A 17,272-nucleotide genomic window follows, 5' to 3' on the forward strand; every position below is an offset into this window, starting at 1 on the left:
TCTCATTGTTTCGTATACGTGCATTGACACAAAAGCATGCCACACGAAGAAGCTACTAAACAATGGAGCCCTTACTTTCATATTCACAGGTATAATTGGCATAGGAAGGGTTGGGGTATTCTCAAACCAACCAAGACCCAAACTCAACTCAATAGAGACTAGGTGGCTGCTAGAGGAGTGGGCTAACCGGGTGCATTTCTGTGATGTTTGTGGCCCGAATTTGGTGCCGGGTCGCGTTGATGAGCTTTGTCTGGGCCCAAGCTTTGGGGGTTTGGGGCTTGGCCCCGAGGAAATTCTTTTGACCCATTTTTGCTTGTGGTCGTGGACCCTAATTAGTACTCTCTTGTAACCTGATATATAAGGGCGCTTAAGGTTTGGAGTGTAAAATTGAGAGACGCTGAAAACGTACAAAAAGAGAGTGGGGCTGAAACTTGGAAGTCTTTAGCCGGATCTCCACCGTGGACATAGGATTTGCCGAACCACGTATAAATCTTTATGTTGTATGTGTGGTGTGTTTAATTTTTTGTCGTGTTACGTGATTGTTGCTTGGGTTCGCTGGGTTTGTCGTAACAATTTCCATCTCTACTCATAAATTTAAATTTCAATTCTTGGATTATACAAAATGCTGAAAGATAAAAAAATTGAAAAGAGAAATTAAAACATGAAAAACACAACACACAAAGCCCAAAGGACTACATCACTTTTGTTATATTCTCTCTTAATATTGTTTACAATCAGCACCTCTATTTATAGGTGAATCGAGGAAGACTTGTAGCTAGAGAATATAAATTTCTAGCCCTACAAGTATTTTATAATAAAGGAATTACACAGAAAGTCAAATACATATACAGCAACAACTTGTTACCCAAGTATAGCAACTTTAACATTCTGTCAACGCTTAAATCACTCCTATAATTATTCTCCAACACAAAATAAACTGCTTAACCATCTACTTAAAATGTACTACCACAAAGGACACAAATTAGAGGTTAAAGCAATTAAGCAATATTAGGAGAGAGATGATTACTTGAATTTTCCGTCTTCACTTTAGTCTCTTTACTTCTGGTTGCCTCCAGCATTGCACTTAAAACAATGCCAGCTCCATCATCAAGCCGTGTTCTCACATTTTCAATGCAAGCCTAAAACATAAACATAAATTATGCATAGCACATTGTAATGGTAGAAAATCAATCTCATAATCAAATATGACATCATTTATTGCATGTGGTGTTAGATATAAAACCCACATCCTATTCAGGGAGCGTAATTAAATTTTATATCTCAAGAAGAAGATTTATTCAATGGAAAAACTATTTATAGGGGGGCAAAATGGGATAATCTAAAAACATGACCAGATGTGCCTTTGAGTATATATGCATATATGTGCATAAGTATGTATGTGGTGTGTGTGTGTGTGAGTGTGTGAGAGAGAGAGAGAGAGGTGACACTAAAGCAGAAAAATATCCAAATTCCACAGATAAATCTTAGAAGAGGTCCTTTTTCCACCTACTGATGGCAAGACAACTAAATTTTTTTTTTTTTTTTAAAGTAATAATTGAATTAAAAAGGTTATACAAAAGTGGAACCGGGGTTTAAGGCCCCAAAGAAGCCAAAAAAATAATTAAATCTTTGGAAGAGGAACACAACTTTTTTTTTTTTTCCTATTTGGGTACACACACATGCCCCCACGGAAGCTTGAACCTCTAACCTCTCTTTGAAAAGTAGGGGTTTGGTACCGCTAGGCCACTGGCTGGTTGGTAAGAGGAACACGACTTCCTTTTCACATAAACTGAAAAGAGAGCGTATGATATGGAGTTTCAGAATCGCCGTGGACGATTCTTTCCCTTCGAACATTCTACTATTCCTCTCATTCCAAATGCACCACCAGACACAATGTGGTACAACTCTCCAATAATCGCGAACAGCACTACGCACGGGACATCCTCTCCAAATACAAATCAAATCCTTAGGATAACGAGGCATAACCCAACGCAAACCAAACAGACAAAAAATAAGATTGCAACAATCCCTCGCCACAGGATAATGCATGAGAATATGAGCAACTGACTCACCATCTTGTTTGCAAAGGCAACACCAGTTAACAAGACAGTTACCCTTTTTCCTTAGATTATCAATCGTCAGGATCTTACCCCATGCAGCGATCCAAACAAAGAATGCCACCCTAGTTGGAGCCACAAAGCGCCAGATAGTCTTCCACGGAAAATCAACGATATCAAAATCAGAAAGACATAAGAATAAGGATTGAATTTTGAAGCGACCATGGGAAGAGGGAATCCATGTCATATCATCACAACCTTTGCCAACTGTCTCCTGTCGATACAACAGATCCAGAAAAACAAATACCTCGTCCACCTCCCAATCCTGAAAAGAGCGTCGAAATTGCACGTCCCACGTAATCCCATTACTATCAAGCCGATAACAGTCTGCTATGTAGGCATGTCTATCAACTGCAATACTGTATAATCTGGGGAATAAACAAGATAAAGGTCGGTCTCCACACCAAAGATCCTCCCAAAAGCGTACACACCTGCCATCACGAACTTTGAATCTGATATGAGTGGAAAAAGCATCCCATCCCTTCCGAATGAATTTCCACGCTCCTACTCCTCCCACAACAGAGACCAGACGTGTAGACCAACCACCACTCTCTTCCCCATATGGGCATGAAACAAGCCTTCGCCAAAGGCGATGTCTTTCCCTCCCGTACCTCCACATCCATTTTCCCAAAAGAGCTTGGTTAACGGGGACTAGTCTTCTGATACCAAGATCACCAAACTTCATTGGCCTGCAAACTTGTTCCCAATTGACAAGGTGATACTTAAATTCTTCTCCTCTTCCGCCCCAAAGGAAATCCCTTTGAATTTTTTCAATCTTAGCAGCAATAAAGCATGGAATTTGGAACATAGACAAAAAATATGTGAGAAGGCTCGATAAAGTGCTCTTTATAAGAGTTACCCCCCCCCCCCCCCCCCCCAAGACAAGTATTGCTTTTTCCATCCTGCCAATCTCTTCGCATACCTATCGATCACAGGGTCCCAACTCCCCACCGTTCTAGAGGAAACCCCTAAAGGCAAACCTAAATACGGAATTGGAAAAGAACTCACCCTACACCCATGGGCTGCCGCTAAAGATGAGATATCCTGAACATCTCCAACCGGAACAAGCACATTTTTAGCGACATTAACCTTCAGACCTGAGACAGCCTGAAAACAGGCCAAGATACACCTCAAATATCTAAGCTAAGACACATCAGCATCACAAAAAGTCAGGGTATCATCCGCATAAAGTAATTGAGAGACCTCCGTCTGATGGTCATGATCTCTTCCCACTATAAAGCCCTTAATTAGATCAAGATCTTCTGCCCTTCGCATAAGTCGGCTTAATCCCTCCATAACAATAAGAAAAAGGAAAGATAACAAGGGATCTCCTTGTCTTAAACCCCGAGAACACCCAAAGAAACCAGCAGGAGACCCGTTCACGAGAACAGAGAACTTGACAGACGAAAGGCATGTCTCTATCCATTTCCTCCATTTACTTCCAAACCCCATTCTCTGAAGCAAATAAAGCAAGAAATTCCAATTCATATGATCATACGTTTTCTCAATGTCAAGTTTGCATAAGACTCCGGGAACACCACTTCTCAATTTAGAGTCCACACATTCGCCTGCAATAAGGACTGAACCAAGAATTTGCCGTCCTCCAACTAAAGCATTATGGGAGTCCGATATAATCCCATCCATCACTCCCCTTATCCTAATAGCAACTAAAGCTTTTGGCTAGCCAAAAGCTTGTAGATACAACCCACTAAGCTGATGGGACGGAAGTCTTCAATATCATAAGCACCTCCCTTCTTAGGGATAAGAGCAATGAAAGTTGCATTTAGCAACTTTTCAAAGGCACCAGTAGAATAAAACTCCTGAAAAGTTCCCATCACATCGTTTTTCATGACCGCCCAACTTTCCATAAGAAACCACATAGTGAACCCATCTGGCCCCGGAGCTTTGTCCCCGTTACAACTTGATAAAGCCTTTAGAACTTCTTCTTCAATGAAGGGAATCTCAAGCCCCTCCCTATCGATCTCAGAAAGAGCCTCAAAATGAAGACCATCAAGTTTAGGTCTCTAAGCTAGCGGCTCAGTATAAAGCTTCTAATAAAAAGAAGAAATCCCATTTCGCACATCTTCCTCCCTCCACATCTCTACACCTTCCACCCGAATACGTCCTATATGATTATATGCAGACCTAGACATCTTAACATAACACTGCCAGAAAGAGAACAGTCAAGTAAAATACTTCAAATACTACAAAATAGCAACTTCTAAGAAGCTGCAATTGTGCATATGTACAATTTCTAAGAGGCCATAATTATGCATACAGAGCAATTTGTTTCCATGGCATCATCTAAAGGAAGATAAACTGCTACTAAAAATGAAAAATCTCTCTTAAACCTCATGTTATTTAGGCTGAATGTCAGAAAACTCATATACCTGTCTTTTTTCCTTTTCTATTTTTATTTTGGGAATTCTAGACCAAGCTTATGACAAACAGAATCTACAGGGCTGAAATCAAACTTGTGCAAGTTGGGCGTTGGTAGCCAGTTCAAGGAAGTGGAGCAAAGTGATTCCAAGAGAAGCCTTTATACAAAGTAGAGAAACCCAAAGAAAGGCGCAATGGCTCGTAGTAGAGGCAATGGAAAAAACTGGTGCATCTATTAGTATAGGATTCTTTTTGGTGCATCACATTAATTCTTTTTTTTTTTTTTTTTTTTTTTTTTTTTTTTTTTTTTTTCTCTAGGCATTTTTCTAATTCTAACTTTGTTATACAACTACAATCCAGATCTTTAAAATTTTATGACAACAGGAAAAAGAAAAAATCAACCCTAATAATAATCAAGGTATCCACGGTAGCAATTGTTCAAGCTATCTTCTAGCCCAAGAAAATAATAATAATAATAATAATAATAATAATAATAATAATAGATAAATAAAAAGGAAAGGACACTATAACTTCACTTTTTCCCAGTATTGATGAACCACTAAATCCTCTCAAAAGGTAATTAAAATGACTTACTTAACAGAGATATTATTCTTACATTTCCCCTCCTAATGAAATCATCATTTCTTTATCTTATCTATTTTTGGTCCTCATAAGTTCTAGCTATAAGTTGTTATCACATTAAATACAATTATAGTTGGTAATCCCAAAGTATATAACAGCTCAAAAATTTTAGGGCCAGCGTTTGTTGTCAGGGGCTTATTTGTTATCACTTATATAATGTTGGGGCTTATGTGTAATTTTTGAAACTTATTATTATAAATATAATGTGGTGGAAGGATGAAAGTATTCTTTCATTCTTTCTCTCTTTCCCCATCTATCTCTCTTTTTCTCTCATCCTCTTTCTTCTCTTTTTCTTCTTATACTTTACTCTTTGATTTGATTGTCTCTTAAAGTCAACAGTGTTCTACCGAGTAATTAAGCCAAGGGACTTCTGACTAGGAAGAACAATCTATCGACTTTGTGAGACATGCACAGTTTTACGCCTAAGTTTCATTGAACGGAGATGGATTTACTTGGAGTATTTTGGGGACCGTAGATGCTAAGTTGAATGGAAACATATGATTTATGTAGCGGACCCCAAGTAGTTGGGAAAAGGCTTGGTGGTGGATGTTAGATGCTAAGTTGACTTGCAAAAGTGATTATTGTAATTCAAAGATATTGTGGTTAATAAATAATTGAGCATTATGATCAACACTTCGAGTTTGTCCTGAAATGGTGTGAAATGAGTACAAATAATATTATTTTGCCAAAGTTTTACACACAGAAGGACTAGTTTAAAAAAGGTGGCAGAAAGATGTGATTCTTTCAAAAAAAAAGAAAAAGAAAAAGAAGTTCAAACAATAGAAAATATAATGATATATAACATACGGTAATCCATGTATATATGAACAGCATAAGTCATCCCAGAGTATTAAATGTAAATTGTTTCCCTCAAAAGTCCACAACTGCTGAAAACGGAGATTTCTATAAAAGGATCAAGACCTTATTTTTAATCCATCACACAAACTCAATCCTAGAATCCCCAACCTTTCGTCTAATAAAAAAGTTAAAAAATAATAATAAATACACAAGAAAAAGGCACAATCCGAGAATTCGAGAAGTATACAGGACAATGACAATAAAGACTAAAAAGCTACTATAGGCTAAAGCCCCCAAACTGCTACTCAAAAATCAAAGCAACCAAAAACTCAATGAAGGAATCAACTTAGAATTTACACACCCCAACTAAAAGCAGTCAAAAAAAGAGGAACTCAAAAACCCATAATAAGCGACCTTCAGAAGACACGATATAGGGTAAAATGGACCTTTCATGTCAGACTGCCACTCAGGTAACCTCTTTGCCAGCATCCCCGTGATTCAACAACCCATCCTCAAGGAACCCACAAATAAGAGCAAAATCAGATTCCGCTTATCCCAAGAAACAACATAGCACACCAGAAGATGGCCCACTGTTACTCTGTTCTTTTATACATGCAATAACAATTTGAGGACATCTTCCCCCTTAGCACCAGACTACCAATGGTCAAGATTTTCTATAAGCAGTTATTTAAGTAGAGAAAACAACCTTAAAAACTACTTCAGTACTCTAAGTACCTTTTCCTAAGAAAAGGAGCTTCAGTTCCAGGTAACACCTAAGATATTTAGAAGCATTACATCTCAAACTAACCTTCCTATAGTCCTACCTCCCTAGTATATTGATCTCAATCAACTAGTCAAAAAAATGAATCCAACACCTGTATTACCAGCCCTAAACAGGCCTAGTGAAACAAGATTCCATACCACCCATTTTGTCATAAATACTAGTATGACTAGCCATAAAGTGCATTCTTCTTAACTACAATGCCAGATATCCGAAAATACATTACTGACAGCCATATCCTCAAACCAAAAATCGCACCATCTGTTCGTCTGCCACATTGTACAATAAAACCACACCATCTGTTCGTCTGCCACATTGTACAATGTGCCCAAAACTACTCTAGACCCTATTTTTATCCCTTCCCAACACTTTCTTATCCCTTTCCACAGACCCACCCATGCAAGCCTAACATCTGAGACCCACTCTCCTCTGGTATACTTTCCAGGCACTATCCTCCTCCGCAGACTACTCTGTCCAAGGTGTACCTTCATAACCACTAACCAACAAGCCTCCAAAATCATATCAACCTTCTCATATCTCCAGAGGAATGAATTTTTTGTACTTTAATTGTTCTGTTGGATTTTCCATCACTTCTCTCCCTGAATGAATTCCATTGTAGCAAATGACGCCAAAACTTTCTGTCAAATTTCTATTTCTACTTCGAAACACCTTTAACTTTATATGATTAAATTTCCTTAGAATCAATATATTGCCCAATACAAGGAAAAAAAATAAAAATAAAAATAAATAAAGACAAGTTTGATAAGTATTGCCCAATAAAAGAAATTTGAAAGTAACGCATGGTGAACATCTTTAAGGAAAGACTCAACACAATTGTTGATATATTATAATTTATTGATCACTAAAATAAGACAACATTTATGTGGAAATCAACTTTTTACATTATGGTCAAAGTATAGAAACTTTATCATGAAAAATAATACTCTCATTTTTTTTCTTGTACAGATAGAAGTTTGACAATCAGTGGGAGAACCAACCTTATGCCTAAGGCGCCGCATAAATTCTTCAAAATTGGGTCGCCAAAGAACTTCTTTCTTTGTCTTTTCAGCCCCATCTATCGCATCTGACTCTAAATCACCCCGCTTGCGCTACAAAATGAGAAGTTGCAAATAAGCACATAATTGAACCAAGTAAATTCAAATAGAAATCACACACCAACCTTCTCCCCAACTGGCACGCTAGTGGGGTGTTCTTTGCTATTTTCTTCATCAACATCAATCTCATTATATGTTTCAACTAAAAATCTTTGTGATTCCATAGGAGCTGCTTCAGATAAAGCTCGTTCCTCTAAAGTCTTTGATTCTTCTGCCATCTGTATCCATGTGTATATCAAAAGATTAGATTTTTTTTTTTTTTTAATTAGTATCAAAAAATTCAGAATTTAAATGATTCAAACTTATCAGCAACAAGAGGTACATGAAGCATTTTCAATAAGCTATGAATCAAATATATTTATAAAAAAAAAAAATGCTGAGTCCAATTTAAAAAGAAAAAAGGATCATAATTTACTGATATTCTTTACCGCAAAACTTAAAAAGAAAAAGTGACATCCATAGGCCCAGGATGTGGGGTTGTTTTGTACCCAAGACCACCAGCCCATCGCTCACAGAAGGATCCCTTAACCATTGCAAATAAAAGAAATGGCCATATTCATTTATGTTAACTTCCTCAAAATTATCTTAGACGACATTACAAGCCAATTTTCAATCACTCAATTCTGATGCAATACTGAAACAATTTCTACAGCTGTCAAGACTCAAGACTGACTAGACTCCAACCTTGTCAATTTCATAAAAGAGCAATTCTACTGTCCCAAAATGAATAAAAAGAGAACAAATAAAAATTGTGAGGGCAAAGCAAATCAATAACCACGATTGTATAAATAACTAACCAGTTTTTTGCTTCTATACCAAAAAGAAAATAAAACAGAAAAGAAAGACGAAGAAGTTATCAGCTCATGTACTTGATTGTAAATCAATTACCTTATCAGCCTTTGAAACTTTCTTCTTCACAGAAGTTTCTTCTTCATCTGGTGGTGCAACGTTTGGTTCATGAGCTGGGCAGCGTTCCACATACCGGGCATTAACAAGTTTATTAAAATTTTCCTTTACAGCATCCTGAGCCGTACAATTTCCTGTGTAAAAAGAAATAAAAAATTAACATAAAAACTAAAAAAAAATTGGAGTGGAAGTAAATACTAAAGCACAACGAAATTCTTTTCTAGGTTCTTATATTCCGCACTGGGTGGAAAGGGGGAAATCATCAGTCCTACACAAAATTTAGAAGTTCATTGGACTATTTTAAAATAGATGACAATTACAGAATATTAATATTGAGCGTCTTCACCAAGGGCCAGGAAAATGGCCTTTGAATAATCCATATTCTGCATCTTTCAAGCTAAACTCACAAGTCATCTTGCAAAGAAGACATATTCATCAAGAGAAAGAATTATCCAAACTACAGAGGAAGGCCTCTGATACCTTCTCTAAAAACCCAAAATCTACACTGCAAAACAGACAATGAATTTTACGTTGACCAATCAAAAGAACAATGGCAAAACAAATGGTTGATATTCTCATGATGAGACTCATTATTTGTCATTTGCTAACACAGTTGTGCTGATAAAGATAAACTTAAACAGATGCTCTCCAAGAGTACAACCCATACAAAGCTTTACACAAATGGATGGACCGGGGTAAATCAGATACCGCAATAAAAACATAAAAAGGATTTCACTGAGAAGAAAGCTTCTCTGTACTTCCAAGCTCAAGAATCTTCCTTCTAAGAGTTTCTATTTTAGGAGGGGGGGGGGGGGGGGGGGGGGGGGGGGGGGGGGTGTGGTGGGCACTTAAAGAAATCAATGTTTTCCCTTTTACTACCATCTTAAGATTTATCCATAGAATTCATGCACATCACCTTATACAACTTTGAAGAGACCATTGGTGTTCAAACAAAGTAACAATTATAAACTTCACAACATTTGGTAATCAGAACTTTTCAATCCAAATGAGTTCTATGTTTTCGCTCACTATAATTAGGGAAACTACAATGACCTCCATTGAGGTTTGGCCTAATTGCAAATAAACCGAAAGTTTGCCTTTTTTTCCAAAGACCACCCTATGTGAGAATTTTCTGTGAATTTACTTATCTACCCTCATTATTATATTGTTAAAAATGATCAAAATACCTGAGAATGTCAAATGACTATTTTGCCCCCTATACTTACAACCACATAATTGTTACGTATACATCTTGGTCAAATTTGTCATCTGCAGAAGCCCGCGCGCAGGGGTTTCCGAGCGGGGTCGCTCATCCGCTTGAAGAACTGGCAAGATATGTAACTTCGGATCTTTGGTGAGACTTGGGCAACTGGATTGGCGGTGGTGGATTGATCAGTGGTACTGATTTTTGTACATAGGGGAGGTCTATGAAAAATCGGATCAAACCTCACAGGGACGCGCTGCAAAAAAAATGTAATATTTTCATCTACTTGCAATTAGGCAAAAACTCAGGGGAGGTCATTGTAGTTTTCCCAAATTATTAAGTGGGCTTGCGCTTTGCAGTCGCTTGTTTTATTTGGTGTAGAAACCAAAGACTTCTTCTAGTGGCTTTGCAGTCTCGTCTTATTGGTGTATTTGACTTCTTCTATACTTTATCTTAATGCAAGTCACGTGTTTTATTAGCCACGTGATTGTTTGCTCTCCATTAAAAAAAAAGGCGTGAAATTAGTTTGTAAGACTCTTCCATTGCCCACTGGGTTTTCCAACTAGCTTCTCTCTCTAAAGAAATACTACAATATTTTCTTATTACTTTCTTCTACAACTCTGTTTGGAGAGGCCCTTGATGGTGATTCTTCTTTCTCAGGTGAAAGCAACTCAAATTTGTCTCTGGTAAGAGTTCTGATTCTTGAAATATTTTCCTCCTCTAAAAATTAACATAACCCTAACTCCTATTTTTTCTGAAAAAATTTCCTGCTCTATTTTGAGATTTTTCTCCTTTAAAAATTCTCATTTAATCAATGTCTAGTTTTATTTGACGTTTAATGGGCATGAATTATCATTGTTGTGATTTAGTGCATGCATACATAATTTGGTACCAATAACACAACTACATTCCAAAGCTGTATGCGTATGTGATAATATTTTAAGCTAATGCTTTTTTTGTACAAAACATTCATATTTTTCAACAGGACCTGACTTATTTCATGCCCACTGAATCAAAATTTGTTATCTATAAGAACCATCTGAAACTCCGACTTCAACATCTTTTTTAACTTGACAAAAAATGCCACTATTATTTTCCAAATTTTCTTAGCAGTTATCTATCATCTCTTACACCTAAATAGGTACCCAAAAGTATTGATTTTAGATATTATCTTTGAATTGGTCAGGCTGTAGAAATGTTATAAGCCCAAATAGTCTTTCCTTAAATAAATAAATAATATATATATATATATATATATATTAAATAAACTATAATTAGGCTGTGTAGGTAGTGAGTGTCTGTGCAATATCTCTATATATTTATTTATGTTTGTGACTGTCTGTGCAATTAATTTGTAGCATTTTATGTTTTAAAAATTCTGTCCTCCTTGACATGATACTGAAAGGAATTTCATTTTTCCTTTATTTTTTAATGTTCATCTACTTATTTGTGATTGATTTTGAGGGATTTGGTTTCGGTTTGTTTTATTGTTTCAAGAAAATTTTTTGTGTGAATATTTTAGGCTTTGAAAGGTTGTTTATATTTTTTTTCTTCTTTTCTTTTTTTTTTTTTTTTTTTTCCTATTATATTAGGTAAACATGGGTCTAAATATATATTTTTTTATAAGTAAACATATATTAACAAAGGCGCTCAAAGGGGAGCGAACCCTTAACAAAGCAAACAAAAAGCGCCATTACAACGATAAGTTGTCAACAAAATCCAAAAAACTGTCCAAAGATGAACAATTTTTCCCAATAACCCAAAAATAAAGAGAATGCAAAATATTCGACTTAATAACCCGCGCCAGCGACTCCTTTCCATCTAAGAAACACGGACACGGATACGGGACACGGATATGACACGACACCGACACGGCGATACGGCAAATCCAAAAAAATTAAGACACGGACACAGCGAATAGTGTGTGTGTGTGTGTGTGTGTGTGTGTGTGTGTGTGTGTGTATATATATATGATGTAGTACTTTAAAAATTACTGAGTGTTACTATTTTTCATCAACCTCACAATGAAAAAAAAACACAAATCATAACTCATAACTAATAAACTATAAAAGAACAATGTTGCAGAATTATAAAACCAAATAAAAAATAAGACATTAGAATAATAACTAGTATCATTTAATCATCATTGCAACTTTACTCCAAATACAAAAGCATAGACAGAAAGGACTATTAACATTCATGACTTTACTGTTAACACTTAACATTCACAAAAACCTAAAGGCTAGTCCCCAAAAAAGGTATAAAAACAAGTCAGTGTACTATCATCTATTCCCATCCATCATTTGACCTAGGACTTTTACCATTTACAATACCAAAAGGGTAGTACAAAACAAAAAAAAAAAAAAAAAAGATCATATAAGCATTCAAAAAAAAAAAAAAAAAATTCTAGAAGTGTCCATGCCGTGTCCGCGGAGTGTCCGTGCCGTGTCCGAGCCGTGTCCGTACCATGTCCGAAAATTCAAAAAAAATAAAAAATTCCAGACACGTTTTTTCGTGTGTCCGACACGCGTCGGGGTGTGTCCGACGCGTGTCCGTGTCCGACACGTGTCGAACACGGATTCTTCACCCATTTTGGAGTGTCCGTGCTTCCTAGCTTTCTATCAAAAGATCTCCTATTCCGCTCGTGCCACAACCCCCCACCATACACAAAGAGGGGCTACCCTCCAAGCTTTTCTAACACGGCTGCCCACTGGTCTCCCTCTCCAAGCCTCTAACATATCCATCGTGGTCCTTGACACAACCCAATCTACCCCAAAAACATTCAGGACCATACTCCAAACATCTGCTGCCAATTTGCAGTGCAACAAGAGATGGTTAACCGATTCACCCATCTTCTTACACATGCAACACCAATTAACTATAATTTGGCGTCTTCTTCTAAGATTATCGAGAGTAAGAATGCTGCCAAACATGGGTCTAAATATTGATTTGAATTTAACCCATGACGAATGTGACAATGAGAGTTCCATGTGAAAGTGAAAATATCATAGATAGTAAAAAAGATAAGGAAATGGAACAAGAATTGGAACCTTACAGTAGTATGGAATTTGATTCACACCAAGCAGCATATTCATTTTACCTAAAGTATGCAAAGCCTATTGGGTTTGGTGCCTCAACAAAAGCTAGCCGCAGGTCAAAAGCAATTGGAGAATTTATTGATGTAAAGTTTGCATGTACAAGGCATGGGTTTATAGGAGAGGCTGGTGCTTTTAATCCACGACCTTGTCTGAAGATTGATTGTAAAGCACTTTACATATATAGAGAAGACAAGATGGAAAATGGTTTGTTCATGATTTCATCAATGAACATAACGATGAACTTTTTCCTAACCATACACACTATTTGTCATGTCATAAGAGCATCACTCCTACTATCAAACATAGCATTGATAATTTGCATGTAGTTAGGGTGAAGATAAGTAAGATTTTTGCGGCAATGGCCAAACAAAATGGTGGGTATGAAAACATTGATTTTTTGGAAAAGGACATTAGAAACTATTTTGATGAGGAAAGACATTTAGAGTTAGCATCAAAAGATGCTCAAGCAATGTTGGAACATTTTATGCATATGCAAGAAGAGAAAGCTAATTTTTTTATGCATTGGATTTAGATGAAGAACAACATTTAAGAAATGTTTTATGGGTTGATGCAAAAGGACGAGAAGATTATAAGATTTTTGGAGATGTTTCTTTTGATACTACATACATCACAAATAAATACAAAATGTCATTTGCTCCATTTGTTGGTGTGAATAATCACTTCCAATCTACACTTCTTGGATGTGCATTGCTTGTAAATGAGACTACATTAACATTTATTTGGGTAATGCAAACATGGATTAAAGCAATGGGTGGAAAATCTCCAACTGCTATACTAACTGACCAAGACAAGGCTATGAAAGCAGCCATTTCAAAGGTATTCCCAAATGCACGACATCGCTTTTGTTTGTGGCATATATTGAGAAAATTTCCCAAGAAGCTTGGTCATGTAATAAAAAAAAACATGAAAATTTTATGGAAATATTCAATAGATGTATTTATAAATCATGGACTGAGGAGGACTTTGAGAGGAAATGGAGGGACATGGTTGAAAGATTTGAACTTACAGAGAATGAATGGATTGAAGATTTATTTCAGGATCATAAACATTGGGTTCCTATTTACATGAAAGAAACATTTTTTTACTGGAATGTCTACAACTCAAAGATCTGAAAGTACTTCTTTCATAAATATGTGAACAAGAAGACTTCATTGAAGGAGCTGGTTGAACAATACATGGTGGCTTTACAAGATATAGAAGAAAAAAAGGCATATGCTAATTTTGGTACATTGTATGAAAAAAGAGGTTTTAAAGTCTTCTTCACCTTTTAAGAAACAAATGTCAACAGTTTCACACATGAAGTCTTCAAAAAAAATCAAGTTGAGGTTTTAGGAGCATTTGGATGCTATCCTAAAGAAGAATTAGATGATGGTACGGTTAAGAATTTAAGAGTTCAAGATTTTGAAAAGAATGAAGATTCGGTATTATGGGATGCAAGCAGAAAGAGGTTTTTTGTTTATGGTGTCTATTCGAATACAATGGGTATCTTTGTAGATATGCGTTGGCAATACTCCAATCTTTTGGTGTTCTTGACATCCCATCTCAATACATCTTAAGGAGATGAACTAAAGATGCAGAAAGTGTTAATACCATAAAAAGCATTCCAAAAGATGTTCGTTTGAAGAAACAATGCTTTAATGAGCTGCATCAAGAACCCACATCAAGAACCCACTGAGTGAGGAGGGATCAATATGCCTCAAGAGTTATAACATTGCATATGATGCTTTCAAGGAAGCTTTGAAAAGATGTGCGATGGTTAATAATTCTTTTAAGGGCTTTAAAGAGCCTAATAGTTCTCTTGATCTTGATAAAGAGAGTGTTGATAGTAAAGTGATGCGTAACCCACAAGTGTCAATTACAAAAGGAGCTCCTAAAAGGATAAAAAAGGGATTGAGAAAAGGAGTAAAAGAAGATACAACAAATCAAAAGAGGTTAGACTTTTGGTTGCCTTGCACAAGTACTATATCATGTTGTGATATATTTCTTAGTTACTAATTATTAATGTTTGACATTATTTTAGGTTCAAAAGCATCTTGAAGTGCCGATGAGAAAGTCCATCAAAAGAGAGGTTTGCCAATACTTTTCTTGAAACTCTCAAATACTTTAAAGTCTAAATTTATTGGAACTGTTCCTTTTGATGAAAAGGAATATTGTAATCTTTATCAAGTCTTTGTGTTTTTAAGGCTGCAAACTCAAGGCCCGAAAGATTTCATAACTTGCAAACTTTTGAACATATAATAATCTTTTGGGATATGAATGGATGTAATTGACATTTGATTATGGATGTGTATAAATTTTACCCTTTTGTGGCTGAAAGTACTATTGACACTTGATGTACTTGATTGTGTTTTGTTTTATTAAAATTTTCACATTCCAGTGCTGCTTTGTTGCTGCTCTAGTGTTGCAGTCCATTCTATTGCTATTGGGTCAGCTTCGATTCATTTGTTTTTTTGTTGTTATGTGTTATGCAACTTATGCTTGTTTGGAGTTGTTATTAGTGTTGTCTGTCTTTATAGTTGCTGCAGTTTTGTTTTGCCCTCTTATGGGCTCTTTGTTATTAGAAGTATATGCTTATTACTTCTCTTGTACTATTATGTTATATTTTTAAATAATATTTTTCACTTTAAATAAATAGAAAAAAAAAAAAAAAAAAAAAATCACATTCAGAAAAATATAAAATAATAAATAATAAATAATAAAAATATATATTAAAAAATGGAGTAAATAATCAGATTTGTTGGGCTGCAAATGAGCCGAGCCGAGCTTTGGCTTGCTCGGGCTTGGGCAAGCTCGGCTCACCAATATTTGAACGAGCTCGGGCTTGGTTCGGCTCAAGCTTGCATTGCAGAAATCAGCCTCTCAATCTTCGATCGCGTTGCAAAGGATGAAATCAGTTTCTCAATCATCGGGTTACACCCTTTTCTCTAATCTAATTCTCCCAAAGCAGTCTGGCCCGATAGTATTTTGCATCCTCTCATAACTCCATCACAAGAAGAAGAAAAAAAAATGGTTGTCAAGATAAAGAACATGGTTGAGAGAGAGAGAGAGAGAGAGAGAGTAATAAACTTGTAGTAGTTGTTGTTGGAGTAAGATTGTTGCATCGGTCGCTGGTAGAGTAGCTGCTGACATGAATCTGGGATGGACGAATTGAGAGGTCTCCTATGGCTGCCGTCTTCAACAAGAGTTAGGAACTTAGGGTTTCTTTTCTTTTGTTATGGTTATAGTGTGTGTAATCCAACGGTTGTGATGAATTGTATGGGTTACTGGGCTTAATAGCTTGAGGGCTTCAGGAATGGATATAGTTTAAGTTTATAAAACCAAACAACTACCTAAAGATTAGCATTGGCAAGAGTGTGATTGTTCCAGTGGGGGAGGGGGATCACATTCATGATCTGGCAGCTATCTTGGGTTGCGGTGTTGAATCTTTTCAGTTTTCTTATTTGGGTCTGCCCTTGGGTTCTTCTATGAGGAGAGTTGTAGTTTGGGATCCAGTGGTGGAGCGTTTCCAAAAGAGGCTCTCCGGGTGGAAGAAGCAATATTTGTCAAAAGGGGGTAAACTCACATTGTTGAAAAGCACCCTCTCAAATCTTCCTACATATTTTATGTCCTTGTTTCCGATTCCTAGAACAGTGATCAGTAGACTTGACAAAATTCAGGGAAATTTTTTGTGGGGGGGGTATCGGGGAGGAGTTCAAGTACCATCTTGTGAAATGGGAGAAAGTCTACACCCCTATTAGAAAAGGAGGATGGGGAATTCGCAGGTTGGAGATGTTTAATACAGCTTTGCTAGGGAAATGGATGTGGAGATTTGGGTGTGAAAGGTCTAGGTCGAGGCGTGTCATTGCTTGTCGGATTGGGGAAGAGTACCAGCAGGCATGGGCTCATGGAAAGGTATTAGGAGGGGTTGGGATGAGTTCTCTAAGCGGATACGGTTTAGAGTTAGGAATGGTCGTCATGTAAGGTTTTGGAAGGATTTGTGGTGTGGGGATGTGGTGTTGAGGGGTGTTTGAGGTGAGGTCGTTTTACCAAAGTCTTACGGATTCGCCAAGCAATGTTTTCCCTTGGAAGGCTGTTTGGAGGACTTCAGCTCCATTGAATGGGTTGTTTCAAGGACCACGGTGGAAATACTAGAGGCCTGGAGAGGGAGACCAGTGGGCAGCCGTGCTAGAGAAGCTTGGAAGGTAATCCCTCTTTGTGTATGGTGGAGGTTG

The 17,272-nt window shown here is 36.8% G+C and overlaps 1 protein-coding gene across 1 annotated transcript in view; it reads right to left on the reverse strand.

The window, feature by feature from the left end:
* The window catches only part of LOC132271795 (uncharacterized), a 42,878-nt gene that overhangs the window by 18,721 nt on the left and 6,885 nt on the right, over window positions 1-17,272 (reverse strand). Inside the window, exons 5-8 of the mRNA XM_059773275.1 lie at window positions 8,721-8,872; window positions 7,898-8,050; window positions 7,716-7,826; window positions 1,028-1,139 (exon numbers count right to left, since the gene is read on the reverse strand). Of these exons, the coding sequence (XP_059629258.1) occupies window positions 1,028-1,139; window positions 7,716-7,826; window positions 7,898-8,050; window positions 8,721-8,872 (528 nt within the window). The remainder of the gene's footprint in view (window positions 1-1,027; window positions 1,140-7,715; window positions 7,827-7,897; window positions 8,051-8,720; window positions 8,873-17,272) is intronic.

This window comes from Cornus florida, unplaced genomic scaffold (genome assembly GCF_030987335.1).
Source record: "Cornus florida cultivar Cherokee Brave unplaced genomic scaffold, ASM3098733v1 CherokeeBrave_3.0.0_Hap2_Chr08, whole genome shotgun sequence".
NCBI classification, from domain to species: Eukaryota; Viridiplantae; Streptophyta; class Magnoliopsida; order Cornales; family Cornaceae; genus Cornus; species Cornus florida.